Here is a 24,936-nt window from a genome sequence, read left to right on the forward strand (position 1 = left end):
AAACATGGCAGCTGATTTGTGACAGCAAAGTCCCACAAAAAGCATTGAGCCAACTGAGCAGCTAGTCTGTTATTGGTGGTGTTACTAAAACATAATTTGAAGAAAAGATAACTGTACCCTTATGTTGGCTGAGCTGCAGAGGGGTTGCTGGAAGCTTCACTGACTTTCAGAGTCGGCCATTGAAGATATATTGATATAAGAAGAAAATAATTGGACTTAATTTAATTCCGCTAAAATTCTTATAATGTCAGTGTAGATTGCAAGAGATGTTCTGAACCCATTACTGAGCTGAATGTACAATCCATTATGTCATATTGGAAGATGGATATTTTTCTTAAACCTTTCATCTGATTTTATTATGTTTGTGATTCTGTGCTGAGTAGCTTATGTGGTTAGCTGTTCTCTGAAATTTTATCAGTGTTAAGTGTTACAGCATAGAAGTAATTATTGTCTCATTTTTAGATAACACTGCATATTGACAGCAATAGCAGAATAGCTGCTCTTGTGCAGCATTAAACGGATCAAAGGTACATTTGTGATTTTAAGTTTCTGGCTGCAGACTTTACCTAATGTTACAAGAAGATCCATAAAGGCCAGTAATGCAAAAACTGCATTACCGGCCACTATAGACAATATTGAAATCCCAGCATGCGCAAAGGTGAGCTGAGAGTTTGCCCTGCCTGCAACTAGAATAAGATTGTGAAATGCAACATCTGTCTCCAATTTAATTGGCTCTGATGGTGCTGCAGAAATACATCTTTTGAATTGGCATTCCATACCACTGGAAGCACCGTGTTGTTTTGTTTATGTGCTGCTTGTTGAATTGGGGCTACCTCTACCAGCAGCAGTGTTGTAATATAAATTTTTATTTTTAAAAAATTCATTCTCAGGAAATGGGCATTGCTGGCAAAGCCAGCATTTATTTCCAATCCCTAGATGTCCTTGAGAAGGTAGTGATGATTCTCCTCCTTGAAACATTGCAGTCCATGTGGTGAAGGTACTCAGTGAGGTTAGGTAGGAAGTTCTGAGTCGAGATGGTGTGTGACTTGGCGGTGGTGATGTTCTCATGCACCTGCTAACCTTGTCCTTCTGGTGGAGGCCATGGACATTGCAGCATAATCAATTAGTATAGTTTGCTGTGATTTTTCTGCTGTGAAATTGTTATGTTTTAGGCATATATTAATAGCATTCCTTCCACACAGTATCAGATTTTTTTCCCCCCTGCTTTTTCTACATAACAAAATTCACTGCATTCAAAGTGGTTTCTTTTCTGAAGCACAGAGTTTTTTTCAAATTGGTAAGCTATGTAAATGCAAGCATAAAATATATATAAACTTACAACTTCTCACATTTATTGACACTGGGGCTTAGAGGCCCAAAATATATGTTTGAAAGGGTGTTGTGTTCATACAATTCTAAGCAGCTCTGCTCTCTCACAATGTACTTAGAACTTAAGTAGTAGTTCTGGCTGAATTAATGACAGATCAGGAGCTGGCATAATAATTTTTTTTTGTCAAAACAACCAGAGTAAATGAGGATTAATTTTCCCCCTGCCTTCTGCCGGCACGAGTCTCATGGCCTATAGTTTTCCATCCACTGAAATGAATAGATCCAAAATTGTGGGCTGCATGTGTACAATTTCCTGCTTTGTGCCAGGGGAGCACAAGTAGAACATTTGACCATGATTTTATTTCACTGTGTGTTTGTGCGGGAACCATTGCGTAAATGGACGCTGCTATTCTCTGTATGACGTCTGATGTGCCTCAGAGTTTTATCTGCTATGTTCTCCTATTCATCAGTTATGTGCCAACTGTTGGCAATATCCGCTACAAACAACGGGTCAGTGTCCAACCACCATTTGTATTTCTCTGCTGCTGTTGACTTGAAGACTGTTAATATACTTTGCGACTGCCTGTCTGATGCCAAGTCCTGAAAGAGTTGGGATTTCCTTCAGCTCAACAACATCAGAATCAGTGTCATCCTTTGCAGCTTCCACCAGTCAATCCAGTTCCGACTCCCATCAACCTATCCGACTGCTTTCTCAGGCTAAATCTGTTGGTGTGATCCTCAGCAGGATGTTTGACTTGGAGCTAAATATTTTAACCTCACAAGCAGTCTGTTGGTAGGACTGCATTCTTCCCACTCCAGAACATGATCTGCTTAATACTCTTAACATTCTCCCTGCTACAACAGCTGAAACTCTGATCTAGATCTTATTCATCATGAAAATGTAATTCTACAATGCTATCCTTACTTGCTTTTCTGCCTCCACCCTTCACATAAATCAGCTAATCCAGAATGCACCAATTCTCATCCTTGACCGTAAAGTCCTGAACATCAACTACTATCACGTTAGCAAAGCTCTACTTGCTTACAGCCCTCAATGAGTCAACCATCTTCAAATACCTTCACAGTTTTGCTCTATTTGAACTGAGTGGTCTCCTACTGTATATATCTGTCTGCATCCTCCTCTTCTCTGACTCTGGGCAATTCGTTGTTTCTTACTTGCTGTGCTCCACCTTTGGAGGCTGATGATTCAGTCACTGTACCGTCATCACTGGGAAGCAGAAAAAACATGCACTTAGATACATTGCACAAACTTGCTGATACCTTTTGTCCAAAGTCTGTCTAAAGCATTGATGGCAATTGAATAGATTACTTGATTATGAAGACTCCGTGCTCGCTTTATCCACAATATATTTGAAGCCAGAACTTACACCAAAATTTTTATATGGGATTGTAGTGAAAAATTTGTGATGCTTTTGCAAGGAAAATCCTCCACCGCCATAACTTTTCCCTTGCACACCCAGAGTGCCAGACAAGCCATATTTCTGGTGCCATGAGTGGAATTGTGCACTGCAATGTCTTTCCCTGTATTTTGGGTTCATGACAGTAGGAGCAGGGGATGGGCAATGCTGTTTGGCTGCAAGTCACAACAGCCAGGGTACTGAGCATGTGCAAACCACACATACGAGGAACACTTCCCCTCTGTTGTTCGTAGTGCTTGGGAGATCAATTGCCTAACCTGGGATACTCCCAGACAATCCGGGAATGTTGGAAAACCCAGCAACAATATATCCTCTTTTGATTTCCCCTTTCTCTTTCCCCCTGCCCAATGCAAAAACCCTCTGTGACAGTAGAGCTGATAGGCTCCAATTTAATATATAAAGCACATCCTGTCTATTTAGAAGAATGATGCAGCAATATCAGGTCTAATTGTTTACAGTGCAACACAGAATGATGCTTATAGGGGTAAGAAGGATTTTACCCCTCTATTCACAGAAATGTCTGTTAGATTTGTAATGAAATGAATGATGTTTCCAACGTTGATATAAACAACAGCAACTTGGATTTACAATAGTGCCTTTAACTCAGTAAAACGTCCGAAGGTGCTTCACAAGAGTGATTATCAAACAAATTTTGACACGGAGCCACATGAAATATTCAGGCTTGGTCAAAGAGGTAGGTTTTTAGGAGCATCTTAAAGGCGGAAAAATCGGTGGAGAGGTTTAGGGAGGGGTTCCTAGAGCTTAGGGCCTTAGCAGCTGAAGGCACGGCCACTGATGGAGGAATTAAAATTGCGAATGTACAAGAGGCCAGAATTGGAGGAGCGCAGATCCTGCGGAGAGTCGGAGGGTTGGCAGTGGTTGCAGAGCTAGGGTGGGACAGGGCCACGGAGGGATTTGTAAACAAGGATGAGAATTTTAAAATTGAGGAATCACTCAACAGCATCATACAGTTGGAAGTAATACTGCCTAGAGAAACTATTGTCATCGAGAATACCTCATCAACCATGGTTAAATTAGGACTGAAACTTTTTAACAGTAAATCCTTGTAAGTAAAGTTTGCATTAGCATAGGAACAGGAGTAGGCCATTTAGCCCCTTGAGCCTTTTCTGCCATTCAATGGGATCATGGCTGATCCACCCACCTTTGCCCATATGCCTTAATAACCTTGGTTAATAAAAAAAAACTATCAATCTCAGTTTTAAAATTAACAATTGATCTAGCGTCAGCTGCCCTTTGTGGAAGGGAGTTCCAAACTTCTACAACTTTTGATCAGCGGTAGCGGTGATAGTACGAGCCAGGGGGCAGCCGGGAAGGTAAGTTTCAGTATAAAGTACTTGCCTCGCAATTCGGAAGATTCCTTTTGATCAGCGGTAGCGGTGATAGTGCGAGCCAGGGGGCAGCAGGGAAGGTAAGTTTCAGTATAAAGTACTTACCTCGCAATTCGGCGGACACGGGGACTGCTGGGTAAGTGAACTTATATATTCGGGCAGTGGCTAAACCCGAGACACTACACGTGTAATGTCTCCCACCCATCCTCCTCCTCTAACCAAAAAAAAAGACTCTTGTGTGGAGGGTTTGGTAAGGTAAGGTTTTCCTTTATTTGTTTTTATTCTCTGTTGTCAATTTAGAGCAGAGGGGATGGAAGCGATGGCAGTTGCATGCTCCTCTTGCAGGATGTGGGAGGTAAGGGTCACCACTTGTGTCCCTGCTGACTTAACCTGTGAGAAGTGCACCCAACTCCAGCTCCTCACAGACCGCGTTAGGGAGCTGGAGCTGGATGAACTTCGGATCATGCGGGAGGCTGAGGGGGTGATAGAGAGCAGTTATAGGGAAGTAATGACACTTAAGTCACAGGATAAAGGTAGCTGGGTGACCTTCAGGGGAGGGAAAGGGAATAGGCGCACAGTGCAGGGATCACCTGTGGCCGTTCCCCTCAATAATAAGTATACCGTTTTGGATATGGTGGGGGGGGGGGGGGGATGACCTACCAGGGGAAAGCCACAGCGGCCAGGTCTCTGGCACTGAGCCTGACTCTGCGGCTCAGAAGGGAAGGGGGGAGAATAGGAGAGCGATAGTGTTAGGAGATTCAATGGTTAGAGAAACAGACAGGAGATTCTGTGGTCCCGAACGAGACTCCCGGATGGTATGTTGCTTCCCGGGTGCCAGGGTCAGGGATGTCTCGGATTGAGTCTACAGGATTCTTAAGGGGGAGGGCGAGCAGCCTGAAGTCGTGGTACACATCGGTACCAATGACATAGCTAGGAAAAGGGATGAGGACCTGAAAAGCGAATATAGGGAGTTAGGTTGGAAGCTGAAAGGCAGGACGAGCAGTATAGTAATCTCAGGATTGATACCGGTGCCACGTGCTAGTGAGGCTAGAAACAGAGAGCGAGTGCAGCTGAACACTTGGCTACAGAGCTGGTGTAGGAGGGAGGGCTTCAGATATGTGGATCATTGGGATATCTTCTGGGGAAGGTGGGACCTGTACAAGAAGGACGGGTTGCATCTGAACTGGAGGGGCATCAATATCCTGGGCGGGAGGTTTGCTAGAGCTCTTCGGGAGGGTTTGAACTAGTTTGGCAGGGGGATGGGAACCGGAGCTATGGATCAGTGGATGGGGTAGCTGTTGAACAGGCAGATACAGAATGTTGAGAGAGTCTGTGAGGAAGGTTAGACAGTTGACAGGGCAAAGTTGCAGCCAGTATGATGGGTTGAAGTGTGTCTATTTTAACGCAAGAAGTGTCAGGAATAAGGGTGATGAACTTAGAGCATGGATCAGTACTTGGAGCTACGATGTTGTGGCTATTACGGAGACTTGGATATCACAGGGGCAGGAATGGATGTTGGATGTTCCGGGGTTTAGATGTTTCAAAAGGAATAGGGAGGGAGGTAAAAGAGGTGGGGGAGTGGCATTGCTAATCAGGGATAGTATCACAGCTGCAGAAAGGGAGGTCGTCGAGGAGGGTTTGTCCACTGAGTCAGTATGGGTGGAAGTCAGAAACAGGAAAGGAGCAGTCACTTTATTGGGAGTTTTCTGTAGACCCCCCAATAGCAACAGAGACACGGAGGAACAGATTGGGAGGCAGATTTTGGAAAGGTGCAGAAGTAACAGGGTTGTTGTCATGGGTGACTTCAAGTTCCCTAATATTGATTGGAACCTCCTTAGTGCAAATAGTTTGGATGGAGCAGTTTTTGTCAGGTGTGTCCAGGAAGGTTTCCTGACTCAATATGTAGATAGGCCGACTAGACGGGAGGCTATGTTGGATTTGGTGCTTGGCAACGAACACGGCCAGGTGGCAGATCTCTCGGTGGGAGAGCATTTCGGTGATAGTGATCACAACTCCCTGACCTTTACTATAGTCATGGAGAGGGACAGGAGCAGACGGGATGGGAAAATATTTAATTGGGGGAGGGGGAATTACAATGTTATTAGGCAGGAACTGGGGAGCATTAATTGGGAACAGATGTTCTCAGGGAAATGCACGACAGAAATGTGGAGGTTGTTTAGGGAGCACTTGCTGCGACTGCTGGATAGGTTTGTCCCGATGAGGCAAGGAAGGGAGGGTAGGGTGAAGGAACTTTGGATGACAAGAGATGTGGAACAGCTAGTCAAGAGGAAGAAGGAAGCTTACTTAAGGTTGAGGAAGCAAGGATCAGACAGGGCTCCAGAGGGTTACAAGGTAACGAGGAAGGAACTGAAGAATGGACTTAGGAGAGCTAGAAAGGGACATGAAAAAGTCTTGGCGGGTAGGATTAAGGAAAATCCCAAGGCGTTCTACACTTATGTGAGGAGCAAGAGGATGGCCAGAGTGAGGGTAGGGTCGATCAGGGATAGTGGAGGGAACTTGTGCCTGGAGTCGGAGGTGGCAGGGGAGGTCCTAAATGAATACTTTGCTTCAGTATTCACTAGTGAGAGGGACCTGGTCATTTGTGAGGACAGTGTGAAACAGGCTGATATGCTCGAACAGGTTGATGTCAAAAGGGAGGATGTGCTGGAAATTTTGAAAGACATGAGGACAGATAAGTCCCCGGGGCCAGACGGGATATACCCAAGGTAATTACGGGAAGCGAGGGAAGAGATTGCCGTGCCTTTGGCGATGATCTTTGCGTCCTCACTGTCCACTGGAGTAGTACCAGATGATTGGAGGGTGGCAAATGTTATTCCCTTGTTCAAGAAAGGGAATAGGGATAACCCTGGGAATTATAGACCAGTCAGTCTTACGTCGGTAGTGGGCAAATTATTGGAGAGGATTCTGAGAGACAGGATTTATGATTATTTGGAAAAGCAGTTTGATTAGAGACAGTCAGCATGGCTTTGTGAGGGGCAGGTCATGCCTCACAAGCCTTATTGAATTCTTTGAAGATGTGACAAAACACATTGATGAAGGAAGAGCAGTGGATGTGGTGTATATGGATTTTAGCAAGGCGTTTGATAAGGTTCCCCATGGTAGGCTCATTCAGAAAGTAAGGAGGCATGGGATACAGGGAAGGTTGGCTGTCTGGATACAGAATTGGCTGGCCCATAGAAGACAGAGGGTGGTAGTAGATGGAAAGTATTTAGCCTGGGGCTCGGTGACCAGTGGTGTTCCGCAGAGATCTGTTCTGGGACCTCTGCTCTTTGTGATTTTTATAAATGACTTGGATGAGGAAGTGGAAGGCTGGGTTAGCAAGTTTGCCGATGACACGAAGGTTGCTGGAGTTGTGGATAGTGTGGAAGGCTGTTTTAGGTTGCAACGGGACATTGACAGGATGCAGAGCTGGGCTGAGAAGTGGCAGATGGAGTTCAACCTGGAAAAGTGTGGTGATTCATTTTGGAAGGTCGAATTTGAATACAGGCTTAAAGACAGGATTCTTGGTAGTGTGGAGGAACAGAGGGATCTTGGGGTCCATGTCCATAGATCGCTCAAAGTTGCCACCCAAGTTGATAGGGTTGTTAAGAAGGCGTATGGGGTGTTGGCTTTCATTAACAGGGGGATTGAGTTTAAGAGCCGCGAGGTTATGCTGCAGCTCTATAAAGCCCTGGTTCGACCACACTTGGAATATTGTGTTCAGTTCTGGTCGCCTCATTATAGGAAGGATGTGGAAGCTTTAGAGAGGGTGCAGAGGAGATTTACCAGGATGCTGCCTGGACTGGAGGGCATGTCTTACGAAGAAAGAAGGATGAGAGGTGACCTGATAGAGGGATACAAGATGATGAGAGGCATAGATAGAGTGGATAGCCAGAGACTTTTTCCCAGGGCGGAAAGGGCTATCACCAGGGGGCATAATTTTAAGGTGATTGGAGGAAGGTTTCGGGGAGATGTCAGAGGTAGGTTCTTTACACAGAGAGTGGTGGGTGCATGGAATGCACTGCCAGCGGTGGTAGTAGAAGCAGATACATTAGGGACATTTAAGCGACTCTTGGATAGGTACATGGATGATAGTAGAATGAACGGTATGTAGGTAGTTTGATCCTAGAGTAGGTTAAAGGTTCGGCACAACATTGTAGGCCGAAGGGCCTGTACTGTGCTGTAATGTTCTATGTTCTAACTCTTTTCGTGTAAAAGTGTTTCCTAATTTCACTCCTGAAGGTCTGGCTCTAATTTTTAATCTATGCCCCCATTTCCCAGTGGAAATTGTTTCTCTCTATCTGCCCTATCAGTTCCTTTAATAGCTTGAAAACTTCAATTAAATCTCCCCTTAACCTTCTAAATTCCTAGGACTACAACCTAAGTTTGAGTAATTTCTTCTTGCCATTTAACCCTTGGAGTCCAGGTATAATTTTGGTAAATCTATGCTGTACTCCCTCCAAGCCAATATATCCTTCCTAAAGTGTAATGCTCAGAACTGTTTACCATACTTTTTGTGGTCTAACCAGGACATTGTACAGCTGAAGCATGACTTCTACCCCCTTGTATTCTAGTCCTCTGGGTATAAAGGTCAGCATTCTATTGGGCTTTGTCTTTATTATTTTCTGTAGCTGTCCATGACATCTTAATAATCTATGCACTTGGACCCCCAAGTCTTTTTGGACCTCCACTGTTGCGAGCTTTTCACCATTTAGAAAATGTCCTGTTATAACCTTTTTAGGTCAAAAGCAGATGATCTCACATTTGCCAAAATTGAAATCCATTTGCCACAGTTTATCAATATCTCTTGTAGTTTTATGCTTCCGTCCACATGGCTTACAATACCACCTATCTTTGTGTCATCAGCAAATTTAAATATATGGCTTTCTATCCCATCATTTAAGTCATTAATAAATACAGTGAATAGTTGAGGCATCACTAGTCATGTCTTGCTAATTAAGAGTATCTTTCCATTATTCCTACACTCTTGTCTCCTGATGCTCAGCCAATTTCCTAAACAGGTCAACAATTTTCCTTCAACTCCATGAGCTTCAGTTTGAGTTATTGGTCTCTTCTGAGAGACTTATGAAATGTCTTCTGGAAGTCCATATAAACATCCATAGTCATACCCCTGTCCACTACTTTAGTCACCTCTTCAAAAAATTCATCAGATTCAACAACGTGACCTATCCTTTACAAATCCGTACTGGCTGTCTGATCGGCTGAAAATGTTCAAGGTGTTCAGTCGCCCTATCCTTAGTTACAGACTCTAGCAATTTCCTGGCAACAGGTATCAGGCTTACTGATGTATAATTCCCTGTTTTTCCTTTCACACCTTTCTTAAATAGCGGAGTGACATGCATAATTTTGCAATCTAAAGGAATAGTTCCCAAATGAGACAACTTTGAAAGATTATAGTTACGGCATCTGCAATGTACTCCCCTACTTCCTTTAAATTCCTGGGCTGGAAGCTATTTGGCCTAGGGATGTCAGTCTTTATTGCCATTATTTTCTTCAATACTGTTATTTTGCTTTTGTTAATTTTCAATAATAGTTTCTTTGGCATACCTGGCGTACTGATCTCTTCCTCTACTGTAAATACTGATGCAAAATAATTATTCAGTATGTCAGTACTGAGCAGCGTACATTCAGTATGAGCAGTACCCCAGGACATGCGCGATGCCAACATCATCACCCTCTATAAAAACAAAGGTGACCGCGGTGACTGCAACAACTACCGTGGAATCTCCCTGCTCAGCATAGTGGGGAAAGTCTTTGCTCGAGTCGCTCTGAACAGGCTCCAGAAGCTGGCCGAGCGCGTCTACCCTGAGGCACAGTGTGGCTTTCGTGCAGAGAGATCGACTATTGACATGCTGTTCTCCCTTCGTCAGATACAGGAGAAATGCCGTGAACAACAGATGCCCCTCTACATTGCTTTCATTGATCTCACCAAAGCCTTTGACCTCGTCAGCAGACGTGGTCTCTTCAGACTACTAGAAAAGATCGGATGTCCACCAAAGCTACTAAGTATCATCACCTCATTCCATGACAATATGAAAGGCACAATTCAACATGGTGGCTCCTCATCAGAGCCCTTTCCTATCCTGAGTGGTGTGAAACAGGGCTGTGTTCTCGCACCCACACTTTTTGGGATTTTCTTCTCCCTGCTGCTTTCACATGCGTTCAAATCCTCTGAAGAAGGAATTTTCCTCCACACAAGATCAGGGGGCAGGTTGTTCAACCTTGCCCGTCTAAGAGCGAAGTCCAAAGTACGGAAAGTCCTCATCAGAGAACTCCTCTTTGCTGACGATGCTGCTTTAACATCTCACACTGAAGAATGCCTGCAGAGTCTCATCGACAGGTTTGCGTCTGCCTGCAATGAATTTGGCCTAACCATCAGCCTCAAGAAAACGAACATCATGGAGCAGGATGTCAGAAATGCTCCATCCATCAATATTGGCGACCACGCTCTGGAAGTGGTTCAAGAGTTCACCTACCTAGGCTCAACTATCACCAGTAACCTGTCTCTAGATGCAGAAATCAACAAGCGCATGGGTAAGGCTTCCACTGCTATGTTCAGACTGGCCAAGAGAGTGTGGGAAAATGGCGCACTGACACGGAACACAAAAGTCCGAGTGTATCAGGCCTGTGTCCTCAGTACCTTGCTCTACGGCAGCGAGGCCTGGACAACGTATGCCAGCCAAGAGCGACGTCTCAATTCATTCCATCTTCGCTGCCTTCGGAGAATACTTGGCATCAGGTGGCAGGACTATATCTCCAACACAGAAGTCCTTGAAGCGGCCAACATCCCCAGCTTATACACACTACTGAGTCAGCGGCGCTTGAGATGGCTTGGCCATGTGAGCCGCATGAAAGATGGCAGGATCCCCAAAGACACATTGTACAGCGAGCTCGCCACTGGTATCAGACCCACCGGCCGTCCATGTCTCCGTTATAAAGACGTCTGCAAACGCGACATGAAATCGTGTGACATTGATCACAAGTCGTGGGAGTCAGTTGCCAGCGTTCGCCAGAGCTGGCGGGCAGCCATAAAGACAGGGCTAAATTGTGGCGAGTCGAAGAGACTTAGTAGTTGGCAGGAAAAAAGACAGAGGCGCAAGGGGAGAGCCAACTGTGCAACAGCCCCAACAAACAAATTTCTCTGCAGCACCTGTGGAAGAGCCTGTCACTCCAGAATTGGCCTTTATAGCCACTCCAGGCGCTGCTTCACAAACCACTGACCACCTCCAGGCGCGTATCCATTGTCTCTCGAGATAAGGAGGCCCAAAAGAAATGTCTGCCATTTCCTTATTTTCATTAATAATATCACTATTGTCGGTTTTCAAGGGGCCCACGTTGCTTCTGATTACCCTCTTTTTCTTAATGTAATTTCAAAATGTTTTGTGTCAATTTTGATATCCCTTGCATTTTTTTTATTCATTCATGGGATGTGGGCGTCGCTGGCCAGGCCAGCATTTATTGCCCATCCCTAATTGCCCTTGAGAATGTGGTGGTGAGCTGCCTTCTTGAACCGCTGCAGTTCATGTGGGGTAGGTATACCCACAGTGCTAGATCTGTTCGAAATCTATCCCATTTAGCACGGTGATAGTGCCACACAACACGATGGACGGTATCCTCAACGTGAAGGTGGGACTTCGTCTCCACAAGGACTGTGTGGTGGTCATTCCTACCAATACTGTCATGGACAGAAGCATCTGCGGCAGGCAGATTGGTGAGGACGAGGTCAAGTATGTTTTTCCCTCATGTTGGTTTCCCCACCACCTGCCGCAGTCCCAGTCTAGCACCTATGTCCTTTAGGACTCAGCCAGCTCGGTCAGTAGTGGTGCAACCGAGCCACTCTTGGTGATGGGCATTGAAGTCCCCCACCCAGAGTACATTTTGTGTCCTTGCCACCCTCAGTGCTTCCTCCAAGTGGTGTTCAACATGGAGGAGTACTGACTCATCAGTTGAGGGAGAGCGATAGGTGGTAATCAGTAGGAGGTTACCTTGCCCATGTTTGCCCTGATGCCATGAGACTTCATGGGGTCCGGAGTCAATGTTGAGGACTCCCAGGGCAACTCCCTCCCAACTGTATACCACTATGCCACCATCTCTGGTGGGTCTGTCCTGCCGATCGGACAGGACATATCCGGGGATGGTGATGGCATTGTCTGTTTCTTTTCATACTCCCCTTTTATAACTCATACGATATGTTTGTTACGACTTGTTCTTTGTGTCTTTTCCATTCACCAGGATCTGTCCTATTTTTTGCATTTTTGTATGGTTTTTCTTTTAATTTTATCTTGTCCCTTACCTCTTTGGTTGTCCATGACCGTCTCTTTTGGCAAGTAGAACTCTGCCGCTTAGGGGTATAAACTGATTCTGTGTATCAAATTCTTTTTGAACACCTCCCACTGATCTTCTGTTTATTGTTTAGTTTACTGTGGGCACTCTCTGTCTCCTCCGAGAGAAGTCAGCTTTACCCAAATCTAGAATCTTAGCTGCTTCGTGTTTCTCCCTTTCAAACACTATGTTGAACTTGATTATATTATGATTGCTATTAGATAAATGTTCACGTGCTGTTAGGCTGTTAACTGAATTTGGCTCTTACTCATTTCTAAATCTAACATGGCCTGCCACCCTGTTGGGTCTAGGGCATATTGTGTTCTTGTGTATATTGCTGCAGAAAACTATCCCGGACACACTCAAGAAATTCACTATTTTTCTGTCATGGGCTAGTCTGTTTATTCTAATCTATATGAAAGTTAAAATCCCTAATTAAAATCATTCTTCCTTTGCTGCATGCTTGCCTAATCTCTGCATTTAAACAATCTGTTTAGAGCCAGTAGATATCTGTCTGAAATCTTTGTTTTTTTTTCATTATTCGTTCGTGGGATGTGGGTGTCGCTGGCTAAACCAGCATTTATTGCCCATCCCTAATTGCCCTTGTGAAGGTGGTGGTGAGCTGTCTTCTTGAACCGCTGCAGTTCTTGGGATGTAAGTGCAGCCACAGTGCTGTTCGGATGGGTGTTCCAGGATTTTGACCCAGCGATGGTGAAGGAATGTCAATATAGTTCCAAGTCAGGATGGTCTGTGACTTGGAGGGGAACTTGCAGGTGGTGGTGTTCCCATGTATTTGCTGCCCTTGTCCTTCTAGTTGGTAGAGGTCGCGGGTTTAGAAGGTGCTGTCTAAGGAGCCTTGGTGCATTGCTGCAGTGCATCTTGTAGATGGTACACACTGCTGCCACTGTGTGTCGGTGATGGAGGGAGTGAATGTTTGTAGATGGGGTGCCAATCAAGCGGGCTGCTTTCTCCTGGATGGTGTCGAGCTTCTTGAGTGTTGTTGGAGCTGCACCCATCCAGGCAAGTGGAGAGTATTCCATCACACTCCTGACTTGTGCCCTGTAGATGGTGGACAGGCTTTGGGGAGTCAGGGGGTGAGTTACTCGCCGCAAGATTCCTAGCCTCTGACCTGCTCTTGTAGCCACGGTAATTATATGGCTACTCCAATTCAGTTTCAGGTCAATGGTAGCCCCTAGGATGTTGTTAGTGGGGGATTCAGCGATGGTAATGCCATTGAATGTCAAGGGGAGATGGTTAGATTCTCTCTTGTTGGAGATGGTCATTGCCTGGCACTTGTGTGGCGCGAATGTTACTTGCCACTTATCAGCCCAAGCCTGGATATTGTCCAGGTCTTGCTGCATTTCACATGAACTGCTTCAGTATCTGAGGAGTCACGAATGGTACTGAACATTGTGCAATCATCAGCGAACATCCCCACTTCTGACCTTATGATTGAAGGAAGGTCATTGATGAAGCAGCTGAAGATGGTTGGGCCTTGGACACTACCCTGAGGAACTCCTGCAGTGATGTCCTGGAGCTCAGATGATTGACCTCCAACAACCACAACCATTATCCTTTGTGCTAGGTATGACTCCAGCCAGCAGAGGGTTTTCCCCCTGATTCCCATTGACCTCAGTTTTGCTAGGGCTCCTTGATGCCATACTCGGTCAAATGCTGCCATGATGGTTTGGGCAGTCACTCTCATCTCACCTCTTGAGTTCAGCTCTTTTGTCTATGTTTGAACCAAGCCTGTATTGACGTCAGGAGCTGAGTGGCCCTGGCGGAACCCAAACTGAGCGTCACTAAGCAGGTTATTGCTAAGCAAGTGCCACTTGATGGCACTGTTGATGACACCTTCCATCACTTTACTGATGATTGAGGGTATGCTGATGGGGCGGTAATTGGCCGGGTTGGACTTGTCCTGCTTTTTGTGTACAGGACATACCTGGGTAATTTTCCACATTGCAGGGTAGATGCCAGTGTTGTAGCTGTACTGGAACAGCTTGGCTAGGGGCGCGGCAAGTTCTGGAGCACAGGTCTTCAGTACTATTGCTGGAATATTGTCAGGGCCCATAGCTTTTGCAGTATCCAGTGCCTTCAGATGTTTCTTGATATCATGCGAAGTGAATCGAATTGGCTGAAGTCTGGCATCTGTGATGCTGGGGACTTCAGGAGGAGGCTGAGATGGATCATCAACTCGGCACTTCTGGCTGAAGATTGTTGCAAATGCTTCAGCCTTATCTTTTGCACTGACGTCCTGGGCTCCCCCATCTTTGAGGATGGGGATATGTGTGGAGCCACCTCCTCCAATTAGTTGTTTACTTGTCCACCACCATTCACGGCTGGATGTGGCAGGACTGCAGAGCTTAGATCTGATCCGTTGGTTATGGGATCGCTTGGCTCTATTGCATGCTGCTTACGCAGTTTGGCATGCAAGTAGTCCTGGGTTGTAGCTTCACCAGGTTGACACCTCATTTTGAGGTATGCCTGGTGCTGCTCCTGGCATGCCCCCCTGCACTCTTCATTGAACCAGGGTTGATTCCCCAGTTTGATGGTAATGGTAGAGTGGGGATATACCGAGCCGTGAGGTTACAGATTGTGGTTGAATACAGTTCTGCTGCTGCTGATGGCCCACAGAGCCTCATGGATACCCAGTTTTGAGTTGCAAGATCTGTTTGAAATCTATTCTATTTAGCACTGTTGAGTGCGACACAACATGATGGTGGGTATTGTTACGACTGAGGCAGGAGCAACGCACTATCAATTCAGTCCCAGCACTCCACAGTTCGCAACATATTATTTAAAGTTTTCCCACCCAACCGGAAAACAGCCAAATTAAACACTCCAGTAACCCCCAGAATAAACTAGAACAAATCAGGTATCTTTAGACAACAACAAATTAACTATATATTAAAAACTAAATCTTAAACACTATTAAGATAAACCTGTGTCTAAAGACCTTATAACTTCTTATTTTAACCTAATTCCCCCATTCACACATGCAGACTCAAAAATCAACCGTTAACCTTTTTTTGAAAAAATAAAATGATATTTTAAAAATTAACTGTTTCTTAAGAATAAATAAATAACTGGGTTGTCAGTCTTTGTGGTTTATGTTCCTGATGGGTGAGGTATCCTAGTTTAAACATAATCAAATGCCACTCAAAGCCTCCATGTGGATTTGATGAAACAGTCTCTTAGTAGTTAGACATTCAAAGCACTTTGGCTGCAGCAGGCATCACACAGTTCTTTCAACAATGAGCACAGCAATAGGTCTACTAGAATTTTTAAAAATCGACAGTCTCCCAGTTGAAACTTTACTGTGAATTCCAGCAAACACAATCAGTCAAGAGAGAGTCAATCTTGAAGCAAAGACTTCTTAGATTGCAAGTAAAGGAAAGGAATCTTGCTATCTCCAGCAATTCAAATTGTCTCTTCAAATGTTTTTTCCCTCCTTAGGCAACTAACACAGCCTGTAGCTGATTGTAGAATTCTTGCTGAGAGAAATAGACAGCTCTTTCCTTCAGTAAGCAAAAACAAACTGGTTTTAGCTGGTTTTTACGCAGTCAAATGGAAACATTATACAGTGTGACCTCCTCACTCTCCTGCGTCGCTTAGGTAACAAGTGCAGCTGTGGCACACTGTTCTCAGAAATCTAAAACTTCTCTCTCTGTCTTAAAGGTACACTGTTTTTAACAGAGGAGAAAATAAATACAGTTCCATGACTCCTCCGCCCTTGGTGAAATGAAACGCCATTCTAAAAATGCGTTTCATGACAATGCAAAAAAAATAGAAACTGGGAAAAAACAGTAACATTTTTCACATTCATGCACCCATACACTCTACTGATTATTTACAGCACTTTCTTTGTTCCATCGCCATCCATCTGACTTAACATGCTTAAAGCCGTGACAAAGTGTCGGCAATAACATTGTTTTTCCCCGAAACTCCATCTAAATATTCTAGCATTTTGGTTTTTACATTTTTCCACAAACGTTAATGGGTTATTGTCAGTGTATGTTAGTATTTCTTTATAGTTTTGGCTGATATATACTTGGAAATGTTTGAGAGTCAGCCAAAGTCCTAATGTTTCTTTTTCCACAGTGGAATACTTTTTTTGATGGCAATTTACTTTTCTTGAAAATTACCCTACTGGCTTCTCTATGCCCGATTCATCAGCCTGCAATAGGATTGCACCGACCCCCAGGTCGCTAGCGTCGATCGCTATTTTAAAGGGTTTAGCAACATTTGGAGCAGCTAACACTGGTTCATTAGTTAAGATTGCCTTTAGCTTTTCAAAAGCTGTCTGGTATTCATCTGACCAAACTGCTTTGTTTTTCTTTTTTTTTTGCAGCAAATTGGTTAATGGAGCAGCCACAGTACTAAAATTCCATACAAATTTCCTGTAAAAACCGCACATCCCTAAAAATGTCATTATTTCCCATTTAGATTTAGGGATATGGAACTCTACTAAGGCTTGTACCTTCGCTGTTTTTGGCAATACCTGTCTTTGCCCCACTATGTGTCCGAGGTAAGTTACTCTATTTTTATTTTATTTTAATTTAGAGATACAGCACTGAAACAGGCCCTTCGGCTCACCGAGTCTGTGCCGACCAACAACCACCCATTTATTCTAATCCTACATTAATCCCATATTCCCTAATAAATCCCCACCATTCTCCTACCACCTACATACACTAGGGGCAATTTACAATGGCCAATTTACCTATCAACCTGCAAGTCTTTGGCTGTGGGAGGAAACCGGAGCACCCGGCAGAAACCCACGCGGTCACAGGGAGAACTTGCAAACTCCGTATAGGCAGTGCCCAGAACTGAACCCGGGTCCCTGGAGCTGTGCGGCTGCGGTGCTAACCACTGCGCCAAATTGCTTTTCCAAATTCGCTTTTTTCCAGATTTATCACTAAGTCCACTGCTTGTAGCTTTTTAAACAGAATTTTTAGCTAGTTTAAGTGTTCTTACCAAGTGTTACTGTATATTAGTACATCATCGAGATACACTACACAGTTGGAAATACTGGCTACCATCTGATTCATTAATCTTTGAAAAGTGGCTGGGGAATTTTTAGCCTGCATGGTACTGATAAAGACTGTCAGCTGTTAGAAAAGCCAATATCTCTTTGGTTTGAGGAGTCAAAGAAACTTGCCAGTATCCCTTTACCACGTCGATCTTGGTCAGAAACCTAACACGGTCCACTCTGCCATTGCAGTCTTTTAAATTAGGGCGGCACAGTGGCGTAGTGGTTTGCACCGCAGCCTCACAGCTCCAGGGACCTGGGTTCGATTCTGGGTACTGCCTGTGCGGAGTTTGCAAATTCTCCCTGTGACTGTGTGGGTTTTCGCTTGGTGCTCCGGTTTCCTCCCACAGCCAAAGACTTGCAGGTGATAGGTAAATTGGCCGTTGTAAATTGCCCCTAGTGTAGGTAGGTGGTAGGGAATATGAGATTACTGTAGGGTTAGTATAAATGGGTGGTTGTTGGTCGGCACAGACTCGGTGGGCTGAAGGGCCTGTTTCAGTGCTGTATCTCTTTTAAAAAAAAAATGCGGAATTGGGTAGGAGTCTGCCTTCATTACTGTATTGACTTTTCTGTAGTCTATGCAAAGTTGGGCCAACCCGTCAGGTTTAGGCATCAAGGCCACTGGCAAATTCTAGCTGCTCTGACAAGGCTCAACTAAGCTGCCCTCCAGCATGCATTGGCTCTTTGCTTTTACTTGGGCCCGTTTGTCTGGACTTAAGTGGGAAGGATAAGGTGACCAGAACTGCACACAGTACTCTAGTTGTGGCCTAACCAATGATTTATACAGTTCCAGCATAAATCCCTGCTCTTATATTCTATATCGGCTAATAAAGGAAAGGGTTCCATATGCCTTCTTAACCACCTTATTGACCTGCCCTGCTACCTTCAGGGAACTGTGGACATTCACTCCAAGGTCCCTCGCTTCCTCTACACTTCTCAGTATTTTCCCATTAAATGTGTACTCCTTTTCCTTGTTTGTCCTCCCCAAATGCATTACCTCACGCTTCTCCGGGTTGAATTCCATTTGCCACTTTTTCGCCCATCTGACCAGGCCGTCAATATCTTCCTGCAGCCTACGGCTATCCTCCTCGCTGTCTACCACACAGCCACAATCTTTGTGTCGTCTGCAAACATTTTGATCATGCCCCCTACATTTGCGTCCAAATCGTTAATATATATCACAAAAAGCAGGGGATACAGTACTGAACCCTGCAGAACGTCAATGGAAACAGCACTCCAGTCACAAAAACAACCGTCAACTATTACCCTTTGTTTCCTGCCACTAAGCCAATTTTGTATCCACCCTGTTGTATTTCCCTGGATCCCTTGGGATTTTATTTTTTTTAACCAGACTGCCATGTGGGACCTTGTCAAAAGCCTTGCTAAAATCCATGTAGATCACATCAACTGTACTACCTTCATCTATCTTCCTTGTTACTTCTCCAAAAATTCGATCAAGTTGGTCAGACAAGATCTTCCCTTAATAAATCCATGCTGAAGAGCCATGAAGCTGATGCCTAACATCAGAGGATTGAACAACATAAATAGAAGCAGGAGAAGGCCATTTGGCCCCTCGAGCCTGTTCTGCCATTCAGTAAGATCATGATTGATCTACCTCAACTACACTATCCTGCATTATCCCCATATCCTTTGATTCCCTTAATATCCAAAAACCTGTCAATCGCTGACTTGAATAAGCTGAATGACTGAGCATCCTCAGGTCTCTGCAGTAGAGTTTCAAAGGTTCACTGCTCTTTGTTAAGAAATTTCTACTTATCGCAGTCCTAAATGACCGATCCCTTATTCTGAGACTGTGACCTCTAGTTCTACACTGCCCAGCCAGGAGAAACATGCTCCCAGAATCTACCCTATCAAGCCCCTTCAGGATTGCAATGGGATCATCTCTCATTCTTTTAAACTCTGGGGAATATAGGTGTAGTCTACTCAATCCCTCCTCATTTGACAATTCCTTCATACTAGAAATCAGTATTGTGAAGCTTTGTTGCACTCTCTCTAAGGCAAGTATATCCTTCCTTGGTAAGGAGACCAAAATTGTACACAGTAACTTCATTAAACAGTGACAGTAGAGCAAGAAGCTACATGTTCAAATGGGGAAAGACAAGTTTGGAAACAAAAACAGGAAATTTAGAAAACAAGTGGGTCAGTCAACACTGTAAGGAGGAAAGGACTTGTTAATGTTTTGGACAGAACTGAAAAATGAAAGATGAGCTACTGTTAATAGAATCGGAACAAATGGAAGAAGAAATAAATATGATGGAATAGACTGCAACCAACTTGACACAAAGGCATAAAATTATAAATGAATTAAGGAATTTTCTAAGGCCATTGATAGACATTAAAGAAACAATAATGTTCAAATAATGGTGAGTGACCCACTCTTGGAAAAATGCGACAAAGTGTGGAAAATTGGAGCGAAAGAAAGAGGAAACTTGCAAATCTGTTGCTGGAATTGAAACGGAAATGTTGGAAAATGGAGGAAAAAAGCTAAATTGTGAAGCTATCTTTCTCCTGGTCAACCAAATACTGCTCTTGATGCTTGCCTGGAGCTTGGCCAGAGCAGTGTACTAGGGCAGATTAGAGTGAAATGGGAGAAGGGGTTAAAGTGCGAGTGCAGTGAACTGAATATCCCACTTATTACAGGGCAAGCTAAAGTCTTTGGCTAAGCAGTCACCGAATCTGTTATAGCTTCCTTAATGTAAGGCCGTAGGGTGTGAGTAAAGGTAACTTTTGGATTGATGTCCGGAAACTCCTGCACAAAAGGAATAATCAACTTGGAGGGTGTCCATAGAAGTATAAATCATTGGGATCATTTAAGAAGTGTGGAAATTAGGAGTTGGAAAAACAGTGAAGGGAAAAATGTATTTAAAAAAAAAAGTACATTTTTTTCCTATCTGCAGTGAAGCCTCTTTTTAAAAAAAAAAATTATGGCCAGCAAAATGGAAACATTGCTGTTCAAAGGGAGAAAAAGAAAATAGTCAGACCCGGGCAAGCCAATGCAAGATCAGTACTGGGAGGCCTGGAAATACATTATAGCAGGCAAATAAAGTTTCACATTTTAATATGTTCCGGTGTAAATGTTTACATGGTTATCTTCCATTATAAATGTTGACAAAAAGCATTGCTCAAAAATTGTGACAATAAGAAATAAGGTTTCTGGACAGGAAGTGTATGTAATCTCAAGACTTTTAACATACTAGTGAATCTCAGTCAGTCCAGCTGCCCAACTCGATCCCTGTAGCCCTGCATATCTACTTCCTTCAAGTGGTCATCCAATTTTGTTTTGAAGTCATTGATTGTCTCCGCTTCCCACCAAACTTCCAGACAACAAGTTCCAGGTCATTACCATCCGCTGCGCAAAAAAGTTCTTACTCATATTCCCCTTGCACCTCTTGCCCAAACTTTCAATCTGTGTCCCTTGGTCCTTGTACCATTAGTTAATGGGAACAGTTTTTTTTTTGTCTAACTTATTTAAGCCTGTCATAAGCCTGTCATAATCTTGTACATTTCTATTAAATCTCCCCTCTGGAACAAACAAGAATAACAGGAGTTCTTAGAATTTTACAGGAAACCATGCCCTCCTTTAGAGGAACGTTACTCATTGATTGCAATGCACTGACAGTGTTACAGCATGTTTGTCTACAAAGTGGGTTTTCTTTTGTAGAAACGTCAAGCTATTTTTCCAAGCATTTACAGTCAGTGGGCAGAAAATGTATTACATCATTTATATATAATTATTGACCCATCTTGGATAAATAATTATATATAAATGATGTGCTACATTTTCTGCCCACGGGTTGTAAATGCTTGGAAAAAATAGCTTGACGTTTCTACGAAAGAAAACCCACTTCGTAGACAAACATACTTTTAAATAGAAGCAAAAGCACTTGACGATTTGAGGGACTTTTGGGAAAGGCAGAATTTCACCTAATTTCCTAGCAATTAAAGAATCCCCAAATTGCCTGAGGTTGCAAGTCTTACCTGAGGCAGCAGTGGGGTTCTATAATTGGGCTTGGGACTTCTGATCTGGACAGGGAGGGGAAATCAGGCAGGATTTCCTTTACTGATAGATAACTAGTAACCACCGGGCAAGGACATGATTGGTCTTAGCTATGATGCCCTTCACAGTGGGAAAGTCTATTGGCACTTGCTGCCTAGGCTGTTGCTTAAAGTTTGGCCATTTGGTTGAGGTATTCGAGAACTGCCGATAACCCCCAACAACGTTAATATCTTTGGGAGAAATAAGAAAGGGGAGGGAGGTGGGATTCTTCTAATGCACTATTCAATGGGTGCATTGCTTTGTTATGATTAAATGTTTTATTGAAAGGAGTTTGAACTCCCACAGAATACTCAGTAGGAAAAAGAAGCACAAGGCCAGATAAGAAACAGCTAGTCAATGAGGATGATGGATTTTTACTCCATAACTGTAATGTGGAGCAGAGATGATGCTTCTGCCCAGTATTGTAGGCAGATGCAATAAATCCTAGAGCTAAACATTATTAAAACTGTGTGAATGAGCTCTATGTTGCATCAAGTTTTTTGTCAGTTTGCTATAGTAGAATGTTATGATGGAGCCAGTTTTCTGTTTGTTTCTCCTCAGGTAAATCTCACCTGGCAATAGTACAGACAGTTAACAATGAGGGAGAAGGTGATCCTTTCTATGAAGTACTGGGTATCATCACACTGGAAGATATAATTGAAGAAATTATAAAATCAGAGATCCTGGATGAAACAGACATTTACAGTATGTATTGCTTCCTGCCAATATCTTCTGGAGAGGTGTAAGCTCACTCAGTTAATAGTCATAGTATGATGAATGAAATGGCAGCATTTCCCTTCAGTGGCATTACCAGTGTGCAATTTTCTTTTCAACTGTTCTATTTATGAATCAAGCACTTCCAGTTCTAGGTATAGTACAGTTAGATGCTGCCTAAAGCTTTCCGCTATTCTGCTCAAACAATGAGGTACAGCTCAATCTCAGAAGAGGACCTTGCCAACATTGCACTAACATAATCTCTTACACATTCCTTACTATTTTTGCATGAAATAGTCAACTTTTTTCTAAATTAGGCAATTGCGCTGTGGGCCGATGCACATAAGGAACTAAATTCAGACTGCCCAAACATTTAGAGACGCACCCCTGCAATCAGGGAATGGATTTTTCCTGGATTTTTGTGGTGCACTTTTTTTTAAATATTGAGCATCCAAGGGGTTTACAAGAATTGAAAATGTGTGGAGAATAGACTGTTGTTGATGCTTTGTATATGTATGAAATTACATAACAGCATAGTTTTGGCGTATTTGGGCACATGCAGCATCATTGTGTATAGTTGTTCTGGCAGCTCAAGCATACATTAATTAAGAGTGTAAGCAGTCATGTTTCTTCGCCTTATGCTATTCTCCAGTTTTATGAGTATGTTCTGTCTGCTTGTGAAATCATATTGAACCAGTGTTAATTGTACTCAGGTGGTGGGTAGTAATAAGGGGCATATATATAGAGAGAGGAACAGGCTGAAAGGGAGCTTTTTTGTTGGAGGTACATGGTGTGCAATGTATGTCTCTGTAAATAAAAGCTTGAAAGTGAATAAAGACTAGGCTCCAGTGTTCAATCCTTCACCACCCGGATATCCGAGTTTTGACAACCATGTGTTAATGGTGTGTATAGATGGGTACGAATTATCACAAGAGCCAAACTATAATGTAAGCTCTTATTTGATCAGATTCGGAGACAGAAGAAGGCAAAGGAGAGAGTTGAAGCATGGTCCAGAATATTTTAAATAAGCAAACTAATTATAGCAAATGTGTGAGTAGTATTAATATAGTTGGTTCCTGTTCAAATTTCTAATGGGTATATCTACTTTTACTGGTAATATTTTGCATCATTTCTCCGTTCTAAAGGTCCTGTTGGAATTCTGATTTCACATTGTTACTTGGCCGAATTTGAAGACTTCCCATTGTATAGCAGGATAAAGACCCAGATATTTCTGGAACAACAACCAGAGATGCTTGAAATTGCAAGGACACTTACTCTGACATGTTAAACAGCAGTGCACTACAAACAACATTGAATGCCCTATACAACCGCATCAGTCTAATGAAATTCTATCCACTCTGTCGCTTAATTAATCCATGCTTGTCTTTGAATGACAGCAGCAGAATTAGCACTTTTCTCATTTTTATTCTGAATTTGCAAGTGACCATGGATACCTTTTTTCGAGATTCTGGAAACTTTTATCCCTCTATCTCTTTGTCTTGCCTGCTGCTTCTTATATTCTGGCCCTACTTGGACGTAATGCTGAACACATGATACTTCTCTAATGGATGTATTGGAATATATTGAATCAGAATCAAAGGGACTATCATAATCTTGGTCATCTTCTTCCACATCCATATTTTCTTCAGGTTCCACTGCTACGTTGTGGTCCAGCACATCCTCTTCAGAGCTGCTTTTAAATCAAGGCTTCTGGCTGTAGATGGAAAAGATTTGGAGGAAACATTGTCTTTTTTCATAATGGAGGTATGTGGACCTATGTAGGAGCTATTGAATTCTTCTGTAGATCCCAGCACATCTGTGAAGAAGAAACCAAATGCTGTTTGCAATGTTGCCAGGAGCTACTGCAGTTCCTTGAAGTGATCCTTGGCCAACTGTAACTATGGATTATAGCATAGCACAGTCATTTCTTTGAGTCCCATATGAGGGTTATGTAATATTTTGAATATTGCAATTAGCCAAACTCATCTTTTTGAAGTATCTATTGGAACATGTAAGTTTGCCTACAGTTTTTCATATAGGACTCTTTGGTATTTGGATAGAATCCATATGATGCTGCATGTTCCATCACCATTAACGCACCTACAGTGTCAGCCGTGGCTCAGTTGATCGTATCCTTGCCTCTGAGTTAAAAGGTTGTGAGTTTAATCCAACTATTGTGACTTGAGCACAAAAATCTAGGCTGACAATGCAGTGAAGTACTCAGGGAGTGCTGCACTGTTAGAGGTGCCAACTTTTGGATGAGGTGTTAAACTGAGGCCCTGTCTGCGTAAAAGACCCAGTGGCACAATTTCAAAGAAAGAGCAGGTGAGTTATTCCCGGTGTCTTGACCAATATTTATTCCCCCAACATTATCACATGACTGTTTGTGGGAGCTTGCTGTTAGCAAATTGACTGCTACACCTATATTACAATATTTGCTACATTTCAGAAAGTACATCATTGGTTGTAAAGCACTTTGAGACATCCTGAAGTTATGAAAGGTGCTATTTTAATCCAAGTTTTTCTTTCTACCTACAATTTGCCCTTCTGGACAATAAATGGTCTAGTGGAATAAACAAGGCAATTTTAATACTGGGTATCTTGTTGTATAGACAGTTTAAAAAGAAGCAAAGCATATACTTTATCACTAAAGTTCGTCAAAATGCAGAA

At 43.3% G+C, this 24,936-nt stretch overlaps 1 protein-coding gene across 4 annotated transcripts in view; it reads left to right on the forward strand.

Moving 5' to 3' along the window:
• Nucleotides 1-24,936, forward strand: part of LOC137380762 (metal transporter CNNM1) — a 125,476-nt gene that overhangs the window by 33,777 nt on the left and 66,763 nt on the right. For 3 of the 4 annotated variants that reach the window (XR_010977078.1, XM_068053081.1, XM_068053084.1), the window contains exon 2: nucleotides 22,114-22,257. The exons of the other annotated variant lie outside the window; for it this stretch is intronic. Coding sequence is in view for 2 of the 3 variants with exons in the window: in XM_068053081.1 (XP_067909182.1) it covers nucleotides 22,114-22,257 (144 nt within the window). In the remaining variant the exon portion in view is untranslated. The remainder of the gene's footprint in view (nucleotides 1-22,113; nucleotides 22,258-24,936) is intronic. 4 annotated transcript variants of the gene reach the window in all.

This window comes from Heterodontus francisci, chromosome 20 (assembly GCF_036365525.1).
Source record: "Heterodontus francisci isolate sHetFra1 chromosome 20, sHetFra1.hap1, whole genome shotgun sequence".
In the NCBI taxonomy this organism is placed as follows: domain Eukaryota; kingdom Metazoa; phylum Chordata; class Chondrichthyes; order Heterodontiformes; family Heterodontidae; genus Heterodontus; species Heterodontus francisci.